The sequence below is a fragment of the Nematostella vectensis genome, chromosome 5 (genome assembly GCF_932526225.1).
Source record: "Nematostella vectensis chromosome 5, jaNemVect1.1, whole genome shotgun sequence".
NCBI classification, from domain to species: domain Eukaryota; kingdom Metazoa; phylum Cnidaria; class Anthozoa; order Actiniaria; family Edwardsiidae; genus Nematostella; species Nematostella vectensis.
In genome coordinates, this window is record NC_064038.1 from 12,300,559 (window position 1) to 12,327,610 (window position 27,052).

The window sequence follows — 27,052 nt, forward strand, 5'->3', positions numbered from 1 at the left end:
CCATATAGACAACGCAACCAATGTTATATTTTACCGTAATAGCACACGAGTTCCGTAAACAAAGGCCTACAGATTGCAATATCACTTTTGGTCATGCTCCCAGTAAAGGAAAACTTCTGTTTTGTCTGTCTTATAAGGTATGTACCTTTTTTTTTAGAAATATTTCAAAGTAAGCATTGAGATTAGTGTTATGAAATTAATATTACCCTATTCTGTGATCATAGAAATCGATCTTAACAGACAATTCTTGTTTCATTCATATAGCGCCCTTGGGTATACTTTACGGACCCAGTACTTTATCTATTAAGCCCAATATCCGTTCCCTACTTGTAGCTATTTTAACCTTAATTCTCTTACTCGAGTGTAAAACTTTCACTGTCGTGTAAGCGTACATTGAATTCCACATATTATATTAACCCTAGGAACAGCTAATTATATGTCTGAAATATTACGCTCTTTCAACTACTCGCGAAAATAGAAAGGGCAGTTCGAAGTTCGCAATTCAAAGTTCGAATGGAAATTTAGTTTCCGTTATTTATTGCGAAAAAAGAGAAATCCCCACGAATACATTCTTTCGTGACCACAATCAATGACAACTTGATTGTGGTCTTGATTGTGAATTTAAGACAACCCGTAGGCCGGCAACGTTTTTGTTATTTTTCTTTATTCCTTGCGCGTGAAAAATCGTTCCACTATAATAGCTTTAATCTTGTAAAACATCTATAGAAATATAAAAAGATACAAGAACGGAAGGTAAGTGAAGAGTATTTTATAACACCTTATGAAAAATGTTGACAAATTACGTTTATTTCTGAGTGATCATGGCAACCTCATCTAGTTTTTTATTAACTTAAAATTAGGGCTAATAATGCGTGAGTGCAGGCGTTCATATAACAGTGCTCAATACATAGGTGTAGAGCGGGATATATCTTAGTTTGTAGGAAAAAAAAAACACGCGAACTACCGTTTCATCTCTACAAGCCTGTTTCGTGGTTGCCCACTCATCAGGAGATTTATTAAGAATATATTACTACCATCACTTATATATTATCTATGTATAAAATTAACATAAAAAAGGGCGCGAAATTCGAATGGCTGTTATGATGAAATTGAATAGTTCAGCTGTTTCATAACAAGGCTTTGTTCCTGTGGCGGCACGAAGACACTAGCTCGTTACGCTTGTTTAAAGTTGATAGCTTGGGTTGGCGGATAATGATAAGTTTTTCTTTGAGGCAGAGATTACATCTTTTGCTAGAGCTGTTGTAGGCGGAGTGAGATGACAGGATTTTCCATGAAATAAAGTGTTCTATGTAGTTGTCTTTAAGGCTCCATATTTCTTTCACCAAACCGAACGCCCCACCACAGTACGTCCACCGCGAGAGCAACCACCCACCTACCATCACAAAGAATACCCCTGCCAGTATCAACAAACGCTTATCTACACTATCATCAGACAAAGACATCAGACACAGCCACGCCCCTACTGGTGATTTCTTTATCATTTCTGAAAAAAATGTGTCCCCAGTGCCCCACCCCTTGCTACGGCCCTGAAGAGGCAAATTTATATCAGGGTTCTTGGGAAGCACTTGTCCAACCCAAACTACCGTTTTATTTAGCAGAGTCCGGGCGCATATCCCCTTCCCACACCTCAAAGACTGCAACGATAGTGGGTCCTTCCCTCTGAAGCCTCTTCAATTATTTGCACATTTTATTATTTCATAGGCAGTTATAGGTAAAAGTTGTAAGTGATGAAAACGTTCAGACTATTTCTTAATAATAAGAAATAGCGGTGGACCAAGATGATGCAAAAAATCTTTTTTCTCTTTTACAGGAGCTAGTCATGTCGAGTAAACGTCGTTCGTGGGATAGCTGTGTGGAGGCAGTGCCTGAATATTTTCTACTGACATATTGCTGAACCTTTGGAAACACCATGACAACAAATGTGGGACTAAGTAGACGTAAAACTATAAATCCACGTAAGTATTAGAAGAAGACATTTATGAGTGGTATCTATCATGAATGTCACTTACTAAAGTAAGAATTATTTTCCTAAAACAAAATCGCTGAATGTTTTTTTTTTAGAAACAGTGGGTGCTAGAACGGGGGCGCTAACGCTAGAGGGTGGTTTCTTTTTCTTGCGCATCTAGTAAGGACGAGTGCAGCCTTCAAATTTATTTTAACTTTAATCAATTCATGGTGCTCATTTACTTAGCTAGAGTCAAAGGTGCTAACCCCTAGGCCCCGGAATAATCAAGTTGGAGAACGTAGCAACGGTGTTTCGTAGCAACGAGATAATACCATAGGCCCTTAAGCCACCCTCCCTTCCCCTCCTCCCTCCCTCCCTCCCTCCCCTCCCTCCCTCCCTCCCCTCCCTCCCTCCCTCCCTCCCTCCCTCCCTCCCTCCCTCCCTCCCTCCCTCCCTCCCTCCCTCCCTCCCTCCCTCCCTCCCTCCCTCCCTCCCTCCCTCCCTCCCTCCCTCCCTCCCTCCCTCCCTCCCTCCCTCCCTCCCTCCCTCCCTAAGTTTTTAATGAACGTCTCCCTCTCTAACAAACGCCTCTCTATTTAACGCCCCCCCCCCTACCCCCTCCCTCCCAGCTTAAAAACAAACGACATAGGGATTTCGGTAATACAAGTCAAATTTAATTAATCTGAGTTTGGCTTCTACTGGGTGAGACTTGCTATATGTAAAAAAATTAGTAAAAAATATGTAAATAATTTAGTTATGATACATAACTAAGATCATGAGAATCAATCATTAAGAATCAATTGTCGAAGCCGCGTTTAAAAAGGAAGGTCTTGTTTCAAAATAAACGCCCCCGGTCGTTTATTAGATCATTTACGGTATAGACAGTTTTATCATAAATTTTATAAAAAATGCACAGCGGTAGCAGGAGTCGAAATATTGAGGGGGGGGGGGGGGGGGGGGGGGGGGGAGATCACCATACAGGGACGCGAAGGCATTATTGGGTAATTTCCTAGTGATTTTTCAAAATATTTTAGAGCACCACCAAGTATTCCCACGCCCTTTTACGGACGGCCCAGATAACAATAATTTGAACGTCGATAATAGGGTGTTCCTATAGATATCCTGTATCACCATGGTTAATAGGTTGTCCTTTCAATGTATACGTTTTGAAGCCAATATTATTAAGTATTTATCGTCTGAAAGCTGTGAAGGCGTCTTTACATTAAAAAATCACACTGAAAACGTATATAATAAAATCGAAACTAATATGAAACAACTGTATCGAGCCATTCTCGATTTCAAGGTTTATTGTTTTTTTTCTGTTTTAGTAAGACAGATTTTATTTGTCAACGTTTAAAAAAAAATGCTTATTTTGGGAATACACACTATTTCCTTTTTTATGGGATTCCTGTGGTCCCCCACCCCTCCCCGGAGAGTATCGCTTATATACCACATTTGTTGATTCCCAACCCGCTTATTTTCCTATGGAAAGATCCCTCGATCCCAACTAGATACACAATGTTCCACGACCGGATATGGGTTCTCCAGAGACTGGAGCGTTTGATGTACTGCTTTTAAGCATTTCAAAGCTAGTAAACATCAGACATCAATTGGGGTTTGTTCGGCTTAAAGTCTGGTGGTAAAAAGTTGGTCTTTCTTCTTCGCCGACAACACTTGAATTATCGTTCTACCTTCGGGGCAACTTCACTTTGGATTATCAAAATGTTCAAGTTCTTTAGGAAGGGCAGACACCCAGACTCTAGAGGTAAATGGCTATCTGATGAAAGGGGAGCTAAATAGTATTATACGGCGTTGTCTAGATGGCGATTTAGAGCTGTTTGGTTGTGTATGATTTCCGAGGTCTCCCGTTGTCCTAGTAGCTAGATGTGATAATTAATCGAGGCGATACCTAGGGTTGTCTTCACCACACGCTTTCGATTTGTGGTCAAATAAATATTCCGCTTAAGCGATGTTTGAAGGGGTGTGAATTTAAACTTCGTTTTCAAGTTTTTTCTGTAGTTTTCATGTGTGTATTCTAACATTGTTTTGATTCAAGTACTTAAGTTATCTCGTAGTAATCGACCACCCGGCAGTTTTTGCTTTTTAAGTTAACATCAATTTCAGTTAAAAATTTAATTACTGTATAGGTAAGAAGGGTTTTTCAAAGCATTTCTCAAATTACAAACCATCACTATACCCTTCTATATAGTTGTCCATTAAGAAGTAGCTTCATTCTAATGATTAGCTAATCATTTCATTCGATTAGATTAGTCAGAAACTCCATCTGTTCGGCACGCATTGGTTTCTAAGCCGTCAGAATCATGTATTATCGAGTTTCTTAATATCACCGCCAGCGCTGTCTTACTGTAGCTTAGCACTGAGGGATAAAACGATGATAACAGCGTTAAAAGTCCTAATTCTTCAGAGGTGTTGTGTTTTCAATATCAAGTGTATATCAAATTTCCGTTCTTTCCCTAGATATGTAGAAACTATGATAAACACTTATTGATGTAATCTTTGAAAAAATACCAGTCTTGTTTGCTTTTCCTAAGCCCCAAGAATTATTGGAAGTCATAAACATAAACACATATAGACAAAAGAATCCTATCCTTATTCCTTTTATTTTGTCTTTAGAAGGTATGGGGGGTAGGGGTTATTGGAGAGGAGGCACTTGTTTTATTTCAGCAGGGGATACCGGCTTCTAATGCCTAGTGCACTCTAGCAACATAACAACATAACGACATGGGCACTCGCACTATGTTTAGCCAGACATAATGACATAAAAAAAAAACATGTTTTTTCTCTTATGTCTATATGTCCATGTCCTTATGTCGAAGATAAGAGTGCGCACGCCCATGTCGTTATGTCGATATGTTGCTAGTGTGCACTAGGCATAACAAGGGCAGTAAGGGGGTTCCCTATTTCAAAAATCATGTTTCAAAATAAACTGATAAACTGACGACTAGGATCAATGTTTACTTGGAAATCAGGATTCCGAAAAACGTTACCGCCATTGTTTTAAATCTTTTGAAAGAAATTTGCAATCTTTTGAATAAAAGCGTTGAGAATATAAATGTGAGCATAATAAAATGAGGATTTACATCATTCAAGTGGTGCATTTGTTGATTTTTTACTGTATATTTAAAGATGAGGGCCGGCACTTATTAGGGAGGGGCGATTATACCAGATTCGAGGTTGAGAAGGGCACTTATAGGGAGGGACGTTTTTTTCCGATTCTGCTTTCTCTTAGGGTTAAAAATAGGGTTAATCGAATTCTGCATGTTTGTTACAGAAGCTGATCGTGTTATTGAGGTCAATGACAGAGACAATGAGGCCCATCATCATTACAAAGATAACTTTATTCGCACATCCAAATACACAATCATCACATTTCTTCCCAAGAACTTGTTTGAGCAATTTCAGAGGGTGGCCAATATGTACTTTCTTCTACAAGTCATTATCATGGTAAGTTGGAGAATGGCAATATGAATATGTATGTACAGTATTATTGGGGTTTACTTTACTCCACTTTTATTTTAAAGAACACCTACTGAATTCCATTTTAAACCCATTTATCTGTTTGTTATAGCATGACCAAGAAAACCGTGAACACCAGAAATACGTATGGAATGTTTGTTCCGACCAATCACTCGTGAGATATTCAAAGAGTCAACCAGAAACATGTCTCAACAAAACTCAGTGTCTAAATTCTCGCGTCTGATTTATCAGAAGACAATAAACATTCCACACTTATTTTAGGTGTTCACAGTTTACTGGTTGCACTGTAGATGTCCTTCTTCCATCTGACTATTTATATTTTTGTATTATGTGTATTTATACGTACTTCTAATGTATTTCTGATTTCAGAGCATCCCTGAAATCACTGCGCTAAAGCCTGAGTCTACAGCCGTCCCCTTAGTATTTGTGATAGGTTTTACTGCCATTAAAGATGCTTATGATGACATAGTGAGTACAGTATAAAGCTATAAAGTTTAGTTTTCATTTAACCAGAGTATATGATTGGCAATGAGGGTGGTCATATTTGCATGACACAAATGTTATTCAGATATGATTGACTTTCAGGTTCCATTGTTATATCATTTTACTTGTCGAACAAATTAAGTCTAAAATTTTTTAATAGCCTTTTTTTTTCTTTTATTTATTTCAACTACATAGAGACGACATCAAAGTGACAGAGATGTGAATAATAGGAAATCTAAAGCTCTTATTGGTAACAGGTAAATATTGGCTGTAGCTAACATAATATATTTACTTTTCCTTCTGTAAATAAGTTAAGGAAATATGAATAAAAATTCTTATTAACTTGCATTTTTAGCCGTGAGGAGATTAAATGGATGAAAATCAAATGTGGTGATGTCTTGAAAATTGACAACAATGAACAAATACCCGTAAGTACAATCATTAACAACTACAAGAACCATGTGAACAAGGGAGAACAAACTTTTCTTGCTTGCCTACATTTATAATAATTTTAGCAAAATATGCTAAAAAGTGATGTTGTTTACAGGCGGACTTCTTAATACTTTCTACAAGTGAAGAAAATGGACTTTGCTACATCGAGACAGCAGAGCTTGATGGGTAATAACCATGAGGTGGAGGGTTGGGGGGTGTTGCAAAGGGTGTTGGAAGAGGACATAAAAACCCCTGTTTGGATATAGGGGAACTGACGCTTTAACTCTGACCCCTGTATAGGACAACAACCCCAAGGGTGTTTGGAGAGGACATAAAAACCCTGTTTGGATATAGGGGAACTAACACTTTAACCCTGACCCCTGTATAGGACAACAACCCCAAGGGTGTTGGGAGAGGACATAAAACCCCTGTTTGGATATAGGGGGACTAACACTTTAACCCTGACCCCTGTATAGGACAACAACCCCAAGGGTGTTGGGAGAGGACATAAAACCCCTGTTTGGATATAGGGGATCTAACACTTCAATTCTGACCCCTGTATAGGACAACAACCCCAATCTTCAAACTGCACCCTCTTTTGGACGAATGATAAGCTATTTTTGAAAACCCAAATAACTCTGAGCCTTGGAGGTTTGTGTTACATAACAAGGCTTGATGGCAAGCTTGGACATGATGTTAAGTCAGGCCCGTAGCCAGGGGGTTTCGGGGGGTTCAGAAGAACCACCCCACTTGACTGGAAGGTCCTCTCTAATGAAGGAGAATTGAGTACCACTGCAAGCTAGGGCGAGCTCCCTAAGAGAAAATCGTCTGCTAAATGGGTAAACGAACCCCTGCTCAAAATCCTGGTTACAGTCCTATATGTATTCTAAGAAGTGCAATTTTGTGTCTCCACATGAGAAAGTTAATGACTGGGGGAGGGTGATTTTTCTCTAGCTATTGGAAATATAAAAATGGAATGAGGGTTCTAAATATCCTGTTTTTCTAGGAGGCCTATTCAATGCAAATAAACACAGTTGATTTTTGGTCTTCATTTGCATGGAATATGCCAGACGAAAAATACCACATTTGCTTTAGGCCTGAGTATATCAGATTCTTTGTCATTATTATATCTTTCAGTGGGCAATCTTAATACCTAATCACATTATGATTTTTTTCCTCTTACAGTGAGACCAATCTCAAATGCCGACAGCCTTTACCAGATACAAATGAAATGGGAGATGATGAAGCCCTTCTTGCCAAGTTTAAAGGTACAGTACAGTATGTCTCTTATTTAGTAGAATGCTCTTGTACAAATTCACCTTGCCACTTTATTGTAAGAAAACTAAAAAAAAAGACTAAGCAATGAAGCCAGCATTTGCAAAGGGATCGGGTGTGTGACATAGGTATTATGTGCAAAATGTCAAAGATAAGCAATTCTTCTAATAGGGAAAACTCTTTTCTGGTGTGTGCCCCCTGCAACTAACTCATGATTGAAATCGATCTTAGTTGATTAAATTTTTCTGAACGTGAATTTGCCATGGTTTTGCTCTGGATGGCTCAATGTGGCTGAAGAATTCACATGGTTGCTTGATTTATATCCTACTGTACATATTTTACAGTAATGGGGTAAAAGGGTTTGCTTAATATAATCTATCTAACACCTACTTTTTTCTATACTGATACAGCCACAATAAGCTGTGAGCCACCCAACAACATTCTGGACAAGTTCAATGGCAAAATTGCTTTTGACAACCAGGAGTACTCTTTAGATAACGACAACCTCATATTAAGGGTGAGGCATCTCATGCACAGATCAGACAATTTTTGGGGGCTTGGTCAACATTCAAGTAACATTGAACGCTGTATTTACATACTGTCGGAGTCGTTTGTTGTATTGTAGTATCAGATCTAGGGGAGGTCTAAGCACCCCACCCCCCCCCCCCCCCGCCCTATTTTCTCTTGGACTGCCTAGGAAAATAATTATGTATATAAAAAATACCATACAGAAATTTCCTCTTGGATGCATGCCCCAACTTATCCCTGTTGTCTCTTATTGGTGCTTAAAGAATGGTCAATGGTTTAAGGTGACAATAGGCTCTACTGTTAGTTTGATAATCACTGTTATCATGCTTTTCTAGGGCTGTGTTCTTAGGAATACTGACTGGGTTTATGGCACCGTGGTTTATGCAGGACAAGACTCCAAGCTTATGATGAACAGCGGTAATGCCAATACATTTGTTTGTCCTTCTACACATGTACTGTAGTGGTCAACAAGGATAGCAAACCTGCCTCCCCTCTGGCAGGCCTCGAAATATTGTAGTAGAGGCCACGATTCATGGACATTGGGGAAAGGGGGCGCGACTACATAAGCCACAAATTATCATTTAAATATAACATAATTTAAAAAAAGGGGAGGGGAGGGGGTGGATTTTCCTTTGCTATGGTCTTGCAATAAGAAATTTAGAATTGAACTAAAAAATAACTGAGAGTATTTACAGACACAATACAGTTGACAGTAGGATAGATTGAGGAGGGGTAGGGGGGTTAGTAGTGACTCTTCACTGACTCTCTGTTAAGTTGAGGTGTAAATACCTGGCTCTCTACAACTGTGATTCCCTTCTTCTTGGATGAGGGTGTTAAGAGCAGAGATATCGCTCTCATCCACTTTATTTACCTTGTAATAATGAAAGTAAAAGAAACACCTGGAACATTGATCCATTTTACAGTACTACAGTTTACCCTGATTTACTGGACGTGGTCTATTATGTGAGATAATTATGACCTTTTGCTGTTTTGTTTTTTGTTGTTTAAAGGTGTCAGCACATTCAAGAGGACTAACCTGGACAGGCTCTTAAACAAGCTTATTATCGGGGTAAATGTCACACCTTCTTTTGAGTCATAAACACACTGTCTATGTAGTCCTTTTGCCCTATGTGTTGGTTGCTAAAGGTAGTACACACACACACACATATATAATGGCCGAAGGTCCACTTTCGGTTCCGAATGGACGTGCTATTTATAGTCAAAACTATAAAACATAAGCTAGATCACTCTGGTATGTAGCCAAATCCGACAATAAACATCCCGTGGAGATACTGCAAAGGCATAAAAAAATTCCTTTTTGTTCTTTCGGGGTAATAATATTAATAATATTATTATTAACATTTCTTTCAGATCGCTGTTTTACTAGCCTGCATATGCATCGTTTTGTCCATCGGGACAACAATCTGGGAAGAATTGGTTGGCCAGGTATATCCTGCACGAGTTGGATCTAATGCACTAATGCCTGATAATGTGCTAACATTTTTTTTCTCTGAACCTCTCCGCAGAATTTCCAAGTTTTTCTTCAATGGCCAAACTTCTACATGAATAACGTGGTGTTTATTGGCACCTGCCACTGGCCATCCTTTATCATGGTGCTGAATACCTTGATTCCGATATCGCTTTACATCAGGTAAAGTTACATGCTCAGACTCCGGACAGTCTTAAATCCTGGACACATTGCATCACTCAAAAAAATTAGAAAATATTTTTGCGTGAGCTTAAATGATTAGCCCATCATTATTCTTACATGATGCACATTTTATATTGCTTGATTTATTCTAAATGTGTCTGGAGACTTAAAACTGTCTGGTTTTAAGCCGCCTACTCAATTGATGTCATCATGAGTAACAGTCGGACAAAACAGTAACTTAAAAACATTCCATTACATTTTCTTTCCTAACTTATTGTCACCCGTGTTGCTAGTTTTAAAACATAATTACTTAAATGTTTTTTTTCTCGTGTTGTTATTGTTGAGGAGATCAGTTTGGGGAAGGGCGTATGGATTAATCCAATAACAAACTTTGTTCCTTCTCGTTTTGCTAGTGTTGGGGAGATCAGTTTGGGGAAGGGCGTATGGATTAATCCAATAACAAACTTTGTTCCTTCTCGTTTTGCTAGTGTTGGGGAGATCAGTTTTGGGAAGGGCGTATGGATTAATCCAATAACAAACTTTGTTTCTTTTTGTTTTGTTAGTGTTGGGGAGATCAGTTTGGGGAAGGGCGTTTGGATTAATCCAATAACAAACTTTGTTCCTTCTCGTTTTGCTAGTGTTGGGGAGATCAGTTTGGGGAAGGGCGTATGGATTAATCCAATAACAAACTTTGTTCCTTCTCGTTTTGCTAGTGTTGGGGAGATCAGTTTGGGGAAGGGCATATGGATTAATCCAATAACAAACTTTGTTCCTTCTTGTTTTGCTAGTGTTGGGGAGATCAGTTTGGGGAAGGGCGTATGGATTAATCCAATAACAAACTTTGTTCCTTTTTGTTTTGCTAGTGTTGGGGAGATCAGTTTGGGGAAGGGCATATGGATTAATCCAATAACAAACTTTGTTCCTTCTCGTTTTGCTAGTGTTGGGGAGATCAGTTTGGGGAAGGGCGTATGGATTAATCCAATAACAAACTTTGTTTCTTCTCGTTTTGCTAGTGTTGGGGAGATCAGTTAAGGAGGGGCGTATGGATTAATCCAATAACAATCTTTGTTCTTTCTCGTGTTGCTATTGTTGGGGAGATCAGTTTGGGGAGGGGCGTATGGATTAATCCAATAACAAACTTTGTTCTTTTTCGTGTTACTAGTGTTAGGGAGATCGGTTTGTGGAGGGGCGTATGGTAATCCAATAACAAACTTTGTTCTTTCTCGTGTTGCTAGTGTTGAAGTCATCCGCATGGGGCAGAGCATCTGGATTAACTGGGACCAATACATGTACTACGAAAAGAAGGATACGCCGGCACGAGCTAGGTCAGTGTGGTAACCCGCATTTAAGCCGCATTGTCACCAGTTTACTTCCGGTCGATTACGTAAGAATCTCCGATGATTTGTAACGGAAAATGCGAAAAATATTTAAAAATATTGAAAGCAGTGTGTTTACTGGAAGTTTCTTTAAGGATGTGATTGATAATTTAGAGCGGATGGCCTGTTTAATATCTCGGATTTTAATAGATTCTTTTGTCTTTTAACGGTTGAGGTTTCCGTCGGACCTCCTGAAGTAAACTAGTGATAATGCGGCTTTAACTCCATCTCTTTCCACTGCATTACAGACTGTGACTTACGGGCCGTCCACACTAACACGGATTCGTTTGGATCCGTATACATTTTGATACGTTTAGGCCTCCCGTCCACACTAACACGCGCGCTGGACCCAGCGAATCCGGATACTTTTGAAAACGCCGTCGAAAGTGAATCAAAATGAATCCGTATACTCCGTAGTGTGGTTGGTCGAATCCGTATCAAAATGGAAACGATGGCGTCATATCACAGGCGCGCGCTGCTTTTAGCATGCGCATATCATAAAAATGACGTCACCCTGTACCTTTCAGCATTTTCAAACGTTTGAATCCGTGTTAGTGTGGACGGCTGGATCCAGGCGAACACGATGCGAAAACGATAGTGTGGACGCCAATCAAGTGATGAATTTTCGGCGAAACGAATCCGGATACTTTTGTATCAGTGTTATATGGACCTTAAAGTCCTTATAACCTTTCAGAGTTGATAGACTTTGTCAATTCTTGATATTTTCATCTTACAAATGGTATGTGGTTCGTATGGACCCTATAAAACACGCGTTCGCGCGAATAACCCAAATCTGTAATATTAATGTATTTTGGTCAACCTTCGGAAAAAAGGCCGTGAACTGAAAGGCCCGGGTCCAGTCATTTGTGACGTAGATCGAGATGTCAACCAAATTACTTGAGAAAATATAATGCGCGCGCTAAACCGGTTCCTGTCTTCATTTCTTCTTAGTTATTGCTGAGGAACGTTGTTTGGTTACAACTTTTACCGTCATCTCTATATCTAATGATTATTCAACTTCAGGGAACAAATCTGCAAAATTTAGCAGATAGTTTTTAGTCTTTGAATTGTTTTTGCATTGTGCGCATTCGCAATCAAGAATGACGACATTCTCACGAGCGCGTGCTGTTTATTCTATGCTTTATTGTGGGTAGCATTGCATAGAAAACAATTCGCCAATATTTTGTGGTATTGCCGTCTCTGAATTTTAACTGATTTAAGGAAAATAAGTCGTTTCAGATTTTCCCGCCAAAACTTGGAATTATTCACCTAATGGCATGCGCGAAACAGCCGTGGATATCAACCAAATTACACGAGAAACATATGCGCGCGCTAAACCGGTTTCCGTCTTCATGTCTTCTTAGTTATTGCTGAAAAACGTTGTGTGAATACAACTTTTACCGTCATCTTTATATCTCAACCTGGTAGTCAAATGATTATTTAACCTGCAAAATTTAGCAGATATTTTTTAGTCTTTGAATTGTTTTTTTGCATTGTGCGCGCGCGCTGCATTCGCAATCAAGAATGGCGACTCTCACGAGCGCGCGCTGTTTTTGAAACCTACAACAAAACGATGTTTTCTTTTTTCGCATACAATTCTCGACTTTAAATTATTCTTCGCTTTATTGTGGGTAGCATTAAAATATAAAACAACTTGCCAATATTTTGTGGTATTGCTGTCTCTGAATTTTAACGAATTTAAGGGAAATACGTTGTTTCAGATTTTCCCGCCAAAACTTGGAATTATTCACTCGATTCAGTCTCCTTTCGCGCGGCCAGGAAAATTTTTAAAGATCTGTAGAAATACCAAATTTCAATCATATTCTATTCCCTTTTCAGAATTTGAAAGTTTATCTATGCTTTGTTTTGGCTAGATTGATATAGGTGAAAGGTTTTAAGAACTTTAATCTTGTGTTTTGTGTAAACATGAATCGTTTTGACTTTGACTTATTATAAAGATTTTTGTTCAGATTTCATCATCTTCATTCCTCTTTTATAGAACAACAACGTTGACTGAAGAACTAGGGCAGATTGAATATATCTTTTCTGATAAGGTAAGCTAAGATGTGTCATATTGAATCGTTTAAATAGGAACTCTTGTTTCTTTCTTGAATTTTTATTGTCTATATTCTCAAAAAGGACCTTCTTCCCTTTTTTCTTTTTTCGAATCCAAGAGACGATCTATTATTATTTTTTTCTTATCGTAGACTGGAACACTAACTCAGAACGTGATGACTTTTAAGAAGTGTTCCATACATGGAAAGATGTATGGTGAGTCAAACTGTCTTCGCGGCAAGATACCAATGAATAATACATATTAATATTGGTGGAACGAGCTTTCTTCATAAAACCTCGTTAAACCTACTTTGTATATTTGGTTTACAACACTGGAAATCTTAACACCTTTGCTTTTGTGTCGACGGAGGTTTTGTCGTCAAAGGATTTTGTTTTGTCTTTTTATTGTTACCTCTACGGAAAATCATAGGCTCTGAAATTCTAAACGGACTTTCCTTTTAATTACATAGTCTTTACATTTTGCATACAGCAGTTGGCGGCTATGTGCTTTGTTGAAATACTATAGGATGCGTTTATCTTTTCCACTTAGTCGGACGCATGCTTTAATTGGCTAATACGCTGTCCTCTTCTTGCCTTCATACTCATTATTTAGCTGCCCCTTCACTGCACTACCTACCCCCGCACTGTTTTTGGACTGCGTGCGAAATTCACCTTTCTATTTAAAGCGCATGCTTTAAGTTGCTGATCCGCTGTCCTCTTCTTTACTCTATGCTCATTCTGAACGTGCCCCTGCACTGCACTAGGTACTCCCCGATCTGTTCAGCAACACCCTGCAAAAGCCGCTGTACATACGGCTCGTAGTTCCATCGTCAGCTGCCCGTTTCATAGCTGCTTCTTTAACTGCCCTTTGCAACATAACCGTAGGTATCCTGCTGCTTTAAATAAATAAACTGACGTCAACGACTTCAAAACTCAACGTAGCACTGATTAGTAAACAATATATACATACTAAACTTGACTTGACAATGAGATGAACAGTCGTTGATGTGATATAACCCAGGATAGTTTTATCTGAATGCATGATGTTCCTTTTCGCGATTAATTGGTCGCTAATGGTCTAACTATAGCAATCTTCGTCTTACGATTTTGCAAGATAAAATACTTTATAAATGTAATAACAGAATCCAGCTGAAAATCGTTATAATCGATCGGTTATAAGCTTATCTATCTCTAATCTTTTTGACAAAAAATGGAAATAAATATAGATGATCAGATTTAAAAAAATTAAATGATACATTTAAATCAAATTTAAAAAATAATTGAAAAATGATAATTGACAAATAAAAAAAAACGTTAGGCGACCTCTTGTAACCGCCAGCATTGTGTGGCGAAGTTGGTTGCCTTTCCATTAATGCTATAAATGAATGAGGTACATAACCTCCTCACTGCTTCTCGCTCTTGGAAGAGGATGCACAGACATGTCGCAAGCACGAAACCCGGCACTCTCTATCATCATAGAGATATCCATATATGGTAATGCCTTGTTTGGCCACCTGACATTACCATATAAATCCTGTTCTACCTTGTAGGTAAGGGAGACCCAGATGAAAATGTCCCGGATTCTTGTATTAGTGAGCTCACAATACCCGAAGAAGATGAGCTGGTAAGAACTTAATAGCAATACACAAAAGCTGCCCAATTCTGTCCTTTCAAGATTACACTAGATACCGTAAGCAGGGTCCAATAGAATTTTGAATTGTGAAAATTGTTGCTAACAAGAAACCTATGTAGGGGTTATTGACTCCAGTTGCGCACACTCGGTGCTCCTTGGCCGCCTGAAAGTGGGTTACTTAGGATCGTCGGAAATACTATTCCTTTTCAACGGGATACCTGTGTGTTTTGATGCACACCTGTTTTGCTATTATCATTAGCTATGGGTTGGGCCTGGATAAACGGAAATGTGAGGAATCTGGAAGCAAGTTCCTGGACGGCCAACGTTGTACTAGGCTCATAGCATCAGATAACTGGTAGTTTCCTTGGTGGATACATTTCAGACATGCCCCTCTTCTTTATTGCATTGTCTTGCAGAGTCCTCTAGTGGATTTCTCGAGTAATCCATACTATGACGGCAAGTTCCGATTCCACGATAAAGCGCTGATTGATGACATCGCTAACAATTCTCAGGTAGGTTCAGCAATCACTCAAATATCAGCTATAAATATCAGAACTTGCACGGCTCAAGAGTAATCTTAGTGTTATTTGGGAATGTTGCACAAAGTATTCCTAAAATCTTGCGAACCAAAATAACTATTCAAGTTTATTAGATAGTTTTTATCCTCCCAGATACATACAATATTGAATGTCTCACCATAGGGAGGATGAAAACTGATTGACAATAGAACTTTGACGTTGAGCTGTACACTTAAACCTTGAATAAGCAACACTTAGATAATCACACTTAGATGAAGTAAACAGAAACTTTTTAGGTTTTGTTAGACACTCTTTAGTATTTTATCATTTTAAGCATTGCATTGTCTGGTTTAGGGTTGTCACGAGATGATGCGGTTGCTCGCTCTTTGTCACACCGTGATGATCGATAACGCGGAAGGTAAGCAAGTCAGGTACCAGGATCAAGTGATAACACTCTGGTAAGCGAGCCATGTACAAGGAACAAAGTGATAACGCGATGGTAAGCAAGCCATGTGCGAGGAACAAGTGATAAGACGGAAGGTAAGCAAGTCGTGTCAGGAACGAGTGATAACACGGAAGGTAAGCAAGCCATGTGTCAGGAACGAGTGATAACACGGAAGGTAAGCGAGTCATGTGTCAGGAACGAGTGATAACACGGAAAGTAAGCAAGTCGTGTGTCAGGAACGAGTGATAATGAGGAAGGTAAGCGAACCACGTTCTAGGAACAAATGATAACGCAGACAGTAAGCGAACCAAGCACTTGGAAGAAAGTAGGATGAATCCAGGAAGATAAATTATCAAGTATTTGGAGTCCAGCGGTGTTATCTTCGAAATAGATACGTCTTTTGAATAGTTGATACAAAAAAGTTATATTGTTGTTAGGGTTTAGCTTATTCAACACTTGGGGTTACGATTAGGGTTATGTTGGGCTTGGGGTTGAGGTTAGGATTTGAGGTGCTCGATAATCTACATGATTTATTCTGAGAAGAAGATTGGAAAGATGATAGGAAGATAGGAAACCGATTAAAGCAATGGACGACTTTGTCGTCATCATCCAATTGAAGATCCACTATCTTCAACTTAATCATTGAACCTCCTTGCAGAGGGGCTAGTGTACCAAGCCCAGTCCCCCGACGAGGCAGCTCTTGTCACCGCCGCTAGAAATTTTGGTTTTGTGTTCAAGGTAAAGAACCTCCTATTCAATATGAATAACCCTATTTTTCAGTTGTATGGGACGCGGTGGCGCATACAAAACCTTGCTTGTGTGTGAGGGGGTAGGGGCAAGCCTCATTCACTCCGGGTAAATTTCAGCTCTACTGAGGAGAGAAGGGGCAATCCTTAGCTATTACAGCAGATTACTTGGTGGGAGGGGCAGCTGACCCCCTTGCCCACGTGCTACCTGCTTCCCTGATTATTATGTAGTATCCTCCCCGACACCTTGCTTATGCAATATACCCATTATTGTATCTGTATCATTTTTGGTAGTTGTAGCATGATTTACGGTCCTCCCTTGTCTCCGTGACTAATCAGTACCCATCACTGTATCTTTCCTATCGTTCAACAAGTTGTAGCGTAATACGTGTGATATCCAACTCGCCTCCTTTACTCTTGCTGGATTTACTTGCTGAATGCATGATATTTACAATAATCATTTTCATTTACTTCGGAAAACAATCAGTGGGCAATTATATATGGTTTGATTACTTTCACAGGAAAGATCCCCAACCACGCTTACAATAGTAGCCATGGGACAGGAGGTAACTATCGGGCTCAGTCAGCTATAGCGTGTTTGTAAAGCCTTGTTTCCATATAGTCTTTTCAGTCGTATCTAAAAAGAAGCGCAATACCTCAGCCATGCTGGGCCGTGTGCGATCGATGCAGTTGGTTGACGAAACGAATGGGTCCGTCTATCGAGATATAGATAAACGCTTGCAGTAAAAGACTGAATTGCTAGCAATTAGTTGAATACAATGGAAATAATAACTTGCCATTGCGCCCATCGGTCTGATTGGAAATACGCACTAACGAATCCAGATAACCGTTTGGTTCGGACTCGGCTCTTTTCGATCGTGCGCACACTAGTACTGGGAATGACCTAGTGGTTGCTTTTTTTTAAAGAGACTGTGTAGTTGTACTTATATCGCTAAGGCTAACTTTCCGTCTTTAATTTCTCAGGAGCAACACGAGCTGCTGGCAATTTTGGACTTTAACAACGACAGAAAAAGAATGTCGGTGAGAGATGTTAAGGAAACGTACATTAGTAAAATACCTTTTTTTACCATTTTGGATCATCCATAACGCTTTTATTATGGGGAGTGCTTTTGAAGATAATGTTCTGTATTCTCGGCGTTAATCTCGTAAACATGTAAGAGAGCTTTCTCGAGCTTTTTCTGTTCTTATCTCAGGTTATTGTCCGACGAAATGACAAGATCAAACTTTACTGCAAAGGAGCAGGTACACCCTTATCTGTTATACTTTTTTCATCTCTACGACTCTTATACTACCAGGCGAGAGCTGAGTGGTACGATCTTGCTTGTCAAGCCTGGGGTTCCGAATTCGAATCCGGATATGTTTGTGGATGCATTATGCATTTGTGAATCTCTCGTCTTTAGGCGTCAGTGTGTCTTTGAAGCCATCTCCAGTGAATACATACTTTTGACGTTTGTCAAGTCAGTCACATGTTAAAGCTTTACAAAAGCAGTATAATATTTGCCATTACTAGCAGGGTTTCATGGTGTGTTACACCATCTAACTTTTCCTTTTTCTAGATTCGATCATTTACGAGCGCCTGCATCCATCGTGCACAAGCCTAATGGACAAGACCACTGAAGACCTGAATGTAAGTTTGTTGAAAAACGACAAATGCTTCTAGAATTATAAATGGATTGTGTGTATCTCCCTCCTTATTATTACTAAATTATTTCCCTGTGTAGAAATTTGCTGCGGAAGGGCTGCGTACCTTGGTGCTGGCCTACAAGGATATCACCCCACAGGACTACCAAGCCTGGAAAAGCAAATATGATAAGGCATGGTAAGTTCTAGGTTATTCCACGTAGCTGGCATGAGGCATAAGCTTTTATAACGCTCGCGCTAGCGTGGCCACCCTGACAGTTTTGTGAAGTAAGCCAATAAGGATTCTAGAAACGTACTATCTGATACGACGCGCGCTACCGTTGCCACCTTGACCTTATTGTAATCTTCTTGAAATATTATGTATTATATTTAGGATACGCTTTTATAATGCTCGCGCTAGCGTGGCCACCCTGACAGTTTTGTGAAGTAAGCCAATAAGGATTCTAGAAACGTACTATCTGATACGACGCGCGCTACCGTTGCCAACTTGACCTTATTGTAATCTTCTTGAAATATTATTGTTCACTTAAACAATGTAGCCTTTGTTGTATCAGTCGTCCAAGTCCATGAAATGTCCACAGATACCATTTTTATGCCTTACGTGAGCGGCCAGCCTCTCTTAGGAGCGAGGTGCCACTGTAGAAAAATTAATTCCACAATAATTTACTTTCATGTGACCGCGTTCTGTCTGCAGCGTTGCGATGGATAATAGAGAGGAACAGGTGCAAGCGGTGAGTACTGCCAATATATACATTTCACTTCTCTCTTCGTCTTCTCTCTTTGGAACTCATCGTAACAGCGACGCCATGGGTTCCAGGTAGGGTCTTGGGTGTATGAATAGGCAATAATCATGGAATTGTGAGTCTTTGTTGTCATGTTAGACTGGTACAAGAAAGCCTTTATAATCAATTTAATGCAATGTTTTGCTACCAGCATTGGGCATCTTTAATTCTATGATAACTAAATTTCCTGGCTGGTTCAAACAAGTTCACCCACCTTTTTCGGGAATGAATTTGCATGCCTAAGATGTAGTCCCTAGATGTAGCGACGCTAATCGATAAAAGAGTGTTTTGATTTGATGTTTTTTGATATGTTAAGGTGTATGAGGAGATAGAGAAAAACTTGATCCTTATCGGCGCGACCGCTATCGAAGACAAACTCCAAGATGGGGTGCCTGATGCTATCGCTACTTTAGCCGCGGTAAGACCTTACAATGTGCAAGTCTACAGTGTTTTGGTGTATAAACTTAAGTTAAATCTGGAAACTAAAGTTAGATTTGGTGTTGTCGAACTTTAAAGGGAGGTGTTGACTCTTTGTGATAGAGCAGCGTTACTATTCCTAAAACCATTATCTTCGACTTAATAACAATTTGCATTAACATATTACATTGTTTTTTTAATATATATATATATATATTTCATTGTATTTTTCAGGCAAACATCAAGATCTGGGTCTTAACGGGGGATAAACCAGGTATCGTATAAAGACGCACGGGTAGCCTTGGTAAAATAGGAGCTTGGAGGTTTACACGCTGAACCATGTACCCCTTATTGTCGAAAATCAAACAGTATTTTAGACTGAAGACTCAATCGTAGTGCAATCTGGCGACAAGTCCACTGAAAGAGGCTCAAAATGGTAAGGTGGGGGGAGGGGTGGGGCTCTTTTGCCCTTACACTCTTTGCCTCTGTCATAAAGTATCAAACACATTTTAGAAACAAAATGAAGCGGTACTAGGCTCACTAGGCTTCCTTGAGTTTTACGGGAAACACACTGCTTCAAGCCTTTGAAGTTAAAGAGCCCCCGGCCAAACAATTACATCAAAATCATAGCTAATACTCATTGTTTAAGGGTAAACCAACAATACAGCCGATCCCATTTAAGTTGTCCATAAAAACATTAACAAGTTAACTTATTGAATATTTCAAAAAGGATGCTCTCGAGAATCGATGTGTCGTATCCCGCGGTGGCTCATGAGTAGCGTATAGACCCTTGTATCTGTAAATGTAGCTGAACCCTTGTATCTGTAAGCCATGTGAATGTTCATAAGAACATAAAAAAATATACAGCTTTTGAAACCAGTTGTCTTTTATTTATGCTTATTTGCTTATTTACTTGATACCCATGAAGCACTGCGGGTTACGATACACAGAGTCTACGAATGCAACGTTATTTAAAATAGGTCTAAGAACTGTGCACTAAAACTCACCTTGTTCAGGGTTGATGCTACGCGCTCAATGGCATTCCTCGTGCTATTTAACTGAAGATTTTTATTTTAATTGAAACTTTTTTCAAGGGGGCAAGTGAAATTGTAAATTTTGTTTTGCCAACATAAGTCGGATCGACTTTATCTATATATTATTTTTACTTCTCACTAGAAACTGCTGTGAATATTGGGTACTCGTGCCAGCTTCTCACGGACGACATGACAGAGGTCTTCATGATCAATGGCGATAGCATGGATGCCGTGCGCGAGTCGATCAACATGTACAAGAGCAAAGTGCAGGCGGGCCTTGACGACAAAGCTGCACACAACAACAGTGTCTCGTTTAGGAAGGGGTCACGGGAGACTGCAAAGAGCGATAGCGGCGTTGAGATGATTAGTTTGAGGGATAACCATGTCGGGAATGGCGATGAGGTAGGGTCGAAGAAACCGATTACGCCGCCATTTTACGCTCCCGCACAATGCACCCAATTCTATCGGCTTATGCAAGCAAGTCATAAAATACGTTTGATCAAATATCACTTATATCAAGTAGCAAAGTATCAAACTTTAATCATTGATATTTTCTTGCAAAAATACCGCTTGGATTTTAAAACAAAACAAGAACTTCTTCAATCTATCCATTGAATCAATAGGGTTTCTGGAGTTCAAGAAACATCCTGTCACACTAAATATCAATGTATTTTCACGTGTATTTTTTTCTATTGACCATTTAAAACAATAGAGTATTAGTTAAAGACGACGTTTATCTCAATACAATTTTTTGTTCTTTCTTCAGGGTAAAACTGACGGCGGGAATGCAGGGTTCGGACTAGTCATCACGGGAAAGAGTCTGGTATGAACTGTTCATGTCATCATCGTACCCAGTCAAATCATTCGTCATCACCATCACAATCACATCATTTGTCATCACCATCACAATCATATCATTTGTCATCACCATCACAATCATATCATTTGTCATCACCATCACAATCACATCATTTGTCATCACCATCACAATCATATCATTTGTCATCACCATCAAAATCATATCATTTTTCATCACCATCAAAATCATATCATTCGTCATCACCATCATTCACTCCTACCGCTATTAAAGCATTATCATTTTTGTCATAATAATTATCCTCCTTGTTATATTTAACATCTTTACCACCATTATCATCAACAACAACACCGTCACCGTTATCATAATAAAAAAACAAAATCATTATCACCAATCTCCTCGCCCTCATAACCGCTACCATCATCAAAACGTTTTACGACATATAACCTACTGCAGTAAAAACCCACGTGTAAGGATCTAGATTTTCTCAGCAAAGTAGGTTCTTATCAGTTTCCTAATTTTTACTTTGCCTTGACACCTGCCCAAGTTGCATTGCAATATGGCGGCAATATTTGACAATGCAAAATTGCCTACTTTTGTATGCAATGCTGCATCTCTGGTGTTAGATTTATAAAGCAGCAAAATGTTTAGCAAATTTGTATTTAAAAGCCCATCATTTTGTTAGTTTTCATGAGTGACCCTTCATACAAGAACTTGTGAATTTTTCGGCTAAGCAGGTTCTTATATTTTGGGGTATTAAACTCCTAAATTTCTGCCTATAGGTTCTAAAATCACTAGGTTCTTACACGCGGGCTTTTGCTGTACCACCGGGTAAGCTCATTGCCTCGTTCTTACTTTCCGACCCTAAAACCCTAGCCTATTAACAACATTCTCACGTGCTGCGCATTCCCGTTCGCAGGTGTTCGCCCTGAACAAGCAGCTTGAACTGGAATTCCTTGAGCTCGCCTGCATGTGCAAAGCTGTAATCTGTTGTCGTGTCACTCCACTGCAAAAGGTAGTACGGAACGGACCATTAAAGAATGTCGGACAACCACTCCTGTTATTTTTTTACATGAGAATGCAACGGTTTATTTGCAATACAAGTTCAAATTAACAATCTACGAATGAAGTCTGATACGTTATTGACATTATTTGATTGAAAATGTCATGGTTACTCGTTTGAATTGTCCGATGAAAATTGATTCCTTGCGTGACTCGGCATTAAGTGGGAGCATGAAATATCGGCGTGATTGGCCATCTTTGAAAAATCGGCAACCAAGAGAACGCAACTGCTTGATTTTCTTTTGCTTGCGTTTGTGTTTGTGATCTATTCTCTACGTAAGCCGACAACAGTAGTCTAGTTGCGCACTCCACCTCCTAACCCAGTTGCGCAAACCCTAGTCCCCGCTCGGCCTCCGTAATCCTTACTTGTGTAGCACTTTTGCATTTGCGTTTGCGTTGCGTTTTACATTTACGCTTGCGTCTTAGTGAGAACCCAGCTTTACCAATTACTTTTGTTCTCGTTTGTAACTCGTTTTGGGCGTTCGTAACGTGTGTGCGTGTGTTTTTAGGCTCTCGTCGTACAGCTTGTAAAGGATAATAAAAAAGCCGTTACTCTAGCAATTGGAGACGGAGCCAATGACGTCAGCATGATCAAAGGTGAGCGCAACGGTATGACAAATGTGATAGATCACTTCAACGGAATGTTTAATTATATCTTTAAAAAAAAAACAGATATTTGAAAGAAATCAATAGTCATTGTTTGTAGTTTAGTATATCGCTCGACACAGCGGCGACTGTTATAAAATAGAATAGCAATTCTCGAGGACTAACTGTTACTGCTTACGGTTTAAACTATTTGTAAGCACACAGATACTGAGTAAAATAATAGCAATTTAATTACAAATAGAGGATAGAGAAGTGAACTGGGGTCGGTTCCTAGAAAGCATTTTAGCGCTAACCCAGGGATAAATACGGCTTTTGATTGGATAACAACCTTATTTATCTCTGGGTTAGCGTTAACCTGCTTTCTAGGAACCCGGCCCTGGAATCTACCACATTCGTTCTTTATCTACGCTTGTTTTCTTTCAGCTGCTCATATCGGCGTGGGTATTAGTGGCCAGGAGGGAATGCAAGCCACCCTGGCAAGCGATTACTCGTTCGCACAGTTTAGATATCCTTTACACAGCATAGTCGTAGTCTCAAGAGTTGGCAACACACGATACTACAGCCACACACACTAACTCCCCTTTCACCCATGCAAGCGATCTATCGTCCGCACGATTCAGATATTCTCTACAAGCCATATGCACTTTACTCGGGAAACAAAAACAGGCCACATAAGTCACAGTACTCCGTTCATTTCTTGCAAGCGATTACGTACAATTTAGATATCCTTTGCTAACTACAGGCCTTCTCAACACTAGCAAGGAACTACTAACCCACAGGCACTCACACTACAATACTCCACCCGAAAAGATTGGATATCCTTTCTCGAAAATCAACGACAGGATGTGGAAACGACGGGGACTGAACAGAATGAAACTCATCAACGCATAAAACATATCGCGCATGCTCCTTAACACTTACCAGATACCTAGAGCGCCTGCTCCTTGTGCATGGCCGCTGGTCGTACATGCGCATGTGTAAATTTCTAAATTACTTTTTCTACAAGAATTTTGCATTCACTTTGATACAGCTTTGGTACGCGTTTTTTACTGGATATTCAGCACAGGTAAGAAGGATGGGTTTCACTTCTGTCAGATTATTTTAAATAGTCTCTGCAGGCATATCTCAACCTCGGGCAGAAAAAAAATTGTTTTCTCTGTCTATAAAGCTCTTCTTTAATTTTTTGCTTGCGGCAATTGCGCTTCTTTTTTCCCTCCGTTTCAAAGTAAATGTAGCCTCTAACTATACAGGACCCGAAATCTGCTACAGATTGGACGGAGTGATAGGCCGAAATCGGCAAAACCCTATTTGGCATCTTTCATCACTCTTGCTGTTTTAAGTTTGACCAAACGTCCGTAAGTCATCCCCTCATAACTGTGCTGTTTAGATTCTTATTTTTTTCAAATTTCAAATTGTTATTAAGTCGAAGATAATGATTTTAGGAATAGTAACGCTGCTCTATCACAAAAGAGTCAACACCTCCCTTTAAAGTTAGACAACACCAAATCTAACTTTAGTTTCCAGATTTAACTTTTCTTTCTTTTTTTTTTCTTACAGACATTGTACGACGCTTGGTTTATCTCGTTTTATAACGTGCTCTTCACTTCGGGGCCTGTCGTTTTTCTCGCTATATTCGATCAGGTGAGGCAGACGTGATGGTGGTTTCTGCTGCCGCTGTTACCGCTGCTACAATTTCTTTTCTCATATCCCATCGTGTGTCGTTTTTAGGATGTAAACCACGAGAACTGTATACGATACCCCAAGCTCTACGTCCCGGGACAGCAGAACATCATGTTCAACAAGAGAGTGTTCGCGTATAGCTTATTTTATGGCTCACTGACCTCTCTTTGGTTATACTTCCTCGCTTACGGAGTCCTCGGGTTCGTCACCATAGATTCTGTCGGCAGAGATACCTCCAATCTCAAGTTCTTCGGGACTGCGGTAGCGGCAACACTTGTTGTGGTTGTCAATGTCGAGGTGAGATATCAGGATATTCTTTCAGGGATTCGGCCAGTCGCTCCTTTTTATTGGTATAAAAAAGGCTACAGACAAGATGCAGAAAAAAGTCCATGGTCTATGTAGATGTGGTGTAAAAAAACGAGGCTCCGAGACCCCTAATTTTTTTAAAAAAGTGGGCAAGTACAACATACTTGTTTAACCTTGTGTCATTGCACCTCGCTCTCTTTTACATTATTTATGGAGGAAATTACAAAATAACCATCCAAAAACATATTTGGCTAACCAAGTCGAATTGTTAATAAAACATTGATTTCTTCTTTTGTAAGTCGCCTCTGCTTTTGGGGTACTTGCCTCTTGTAGTGAATCAAGCGAGACCCATTTTTTTAATCTTTTGAAGTCCAGGAAATCATCATTGACGTTTTAGAGTTAATTGTGAAGCCTTTTCCAAAGGAAATCTCACTGACTGACTTTGTGTTTTTGTACCTCGCTCTCTTTTACATGGAGCAAATTATAAAATAACCACCCAAAAACATATTTTGCTAACCAAGTCAAATTGTTAATAAAACATTGATTTCTTTGTAAGTCGCCTCTGTTTTTGGGGTACTTGCCTCTTGTAGTGAATCAAGCGTAACCCCCTTTTTTTTTTAATCTTTTGGAGTCCAGGAAATGATCAAAGACGTTTTAGAGTTTATTATGAAGCCTTTTCCAAAGGAAATCTCACTGACTGATGCCGCTGCGGTTTTTTCTATCCAGATCAGCCTCAAGACACAGTACTGGACCTGGATAAACCACTTCTTTACATGGGGAAGCATTATCTTCTACTTCATCTTCTACTTCATCTACTACTCACAGTTCTTCTTTAACAGAGGACCCCAAGAGCACTACTTCGGTGTCCAATTCCAAGTATTTGGGAACCCTGTGTTCTGGCTTTACCTACTCATAGCTGCTTTTGTCACTAACATTCCCTCAATATGCGAGAAACTCATACGTTCCGAGTATAAGCCGACCTTGAGTGACGCTGTACGGCGGAAACAGCAAGGGAGAGAAAGGACGGTGTTAAAGTTGAGAGAGTTTCGCCCTCGCCTTACGAGACGTCGAAGCTCTAAGCGTACTAGCTACGCGTTCTCTCACCAGGAAGGATTCGGGAGCATCGTAATGTCGCCGGCGTCTTTCTTGAGAAGGAAACTGAACGTGCGGGGAAACCAGCGAGGAGGGGGGGTAAGAGGGGTGCCTGTGTAATGATTTAGACCTTTAAGCAGTCAAGTAGAAGATATGATAGTTGTTAAATACTCTGACAAATTTAGCATAGCATTGTCTGAATCCATCGAGGCTACTGGAGCGAGGTAAAACGAGGTAAAGCAATGAAATGGAGTATTGGAATAGTGTGGAAGAAGGATGAAAAAAAGGGTGAGAATACTACATCATATTGACAAAGAGAAAAATACAGAAAAATACTCTCTCAACCAAAAGTTTAAAACGCCTGGACACGTAAGCACGAACCCCAAGGTCGAGGGGCAGCATATTCGATAATATAAAGAGCCTCTTGTTCAGTTTTTTAAGAGCCTCTGCCAGCCACATTTTGTCATCCTAGCAAAGTACCAAGTGTGAGAAAGCATTCATTTTCATCGGCTGCTTTGGGAAAGCTGTAGAATTTGGTAAATAAAAAATGAGACTTTATTTTTAGATGGTTATTTTGAAATTTCCTCTCATTATTGGTTTAAAACAATAACAAATGTTTGGCTAGCCTATTCCCGAATTACGTCCCATCGCTTGCAAATCAAGACAGTGTGCTTGTCTTGAAACACTTTTTTCATCAAAATCTTTTTCTTGTGCTAGATCGAAGAGTGTGGAAATGGGCTATTGAGCAGAGTTCGTGCTTTGAACTCTTGTAAGCAAGTACATTTATTCAAGTTGTTTATATAATTGTGTATAATGGTAATCATACGCGTAATACAACGCATACGAGATCATTCATATTTTATTACGGTGATCTTTCTAGATTCAGCTATTTTTTTCTTTTAGCAAGCGTACTTATGATATTCATATATTTCTAAATGGTGGAAAATTAAAGTAAGCCTTTTACAATAAAAAAAAATCCGCGTACGGA

At 39.6% G+C, this 27,052-nt stretch overlaps 1 protein-coding gene across 2 annotated transcripts; it reads left to right on the plus strand.

Moving 5' to 3' along the window:
• Positions 1-27,052, plus strand: LOC5514139 (phospholipid-transporting ATPase ID). 2 transcript variants are annotated; one of them, XM_032383743.2, is made up of 37 exons: positions 1-137; positions 1,832-1,976; positions 5,259-5,431; positions 5,834-5,932; positions 6,143-6,204; positions 6,303-6,375; positions 6,495-6,565; positions 7,565-7,647; positions 8,065-8,171; positions 8,518-8,599; positions 9,193-9,251; positions 9,554-9,628; positions 9,709-9,833; positions 11,069-11,158; positions 13,209-13,263; positions 13,417-13,480; positions 14,815-14,888; positions 15,314-15,409; positions 15,770-15,833; positions 16,519-16,598; positions 17,128-17,172; positions 17,591-17,647; positions 17,821-17,869; positions 18,184-18,254; positions 18,349-18,446; positions 18,963-18,999; positions 19,367-19,468; positions 19,702-19,741; positions 20,644-20,903; positions 21,268-21,324; positions 22,238-22,333; positions 22,890-22,977; positions 23,410-23,491; positions 23,911-24,052; positions 24,544-24,627; positions 24,715-24,963; positions 25,699-27,052. In XM_032383743.2, the coding sequence occupies exons 2-37, from the start codon at positions 1,931-1,933 to the stop codon at positions 26,182-26,184; spliced, it is 3,621 nt and encodes a 1,206-aa protein (XP_032239634.2). In that variant the 5' UTR covers positions 1-137; positions 1,832-1,930; the 3' UTR covers positions 26,185-27,052. The 2 variants fall into 2 exon arrangements, with proteins under 2 accessions (XP_032239634.2, XP_032239636.2); XM_032383745.2 differs by lacking the exons at positions 1-137; positions 1,832-1,976 and adding an exon at positions 3,391-3,731.

Bases quoted from the DNA above. Each gene is read 5' to 3' on its own strand.
- LOC5514139 (XM_032383743.2), top strand. From the start codon at position 1,931: ATGACAACAAATGTGGGACTAAGTAGACGTAAAACTATAAATCCAC. The intron at 15,410-15,769 runs GTAGGTTCAGCA...TGTCTGGTTTAG, and splicing joins ACATCGCTAACAATTCTCAG to GGTTGTCACGAGATGATGCG. The intron at 19,742-20,643 runs GTATCGTATAAA...ACTTCTCACTAG, and splicing joins CTTAACGGGGGATAAACCAG to AAACTGCTGTGAATATTGGG.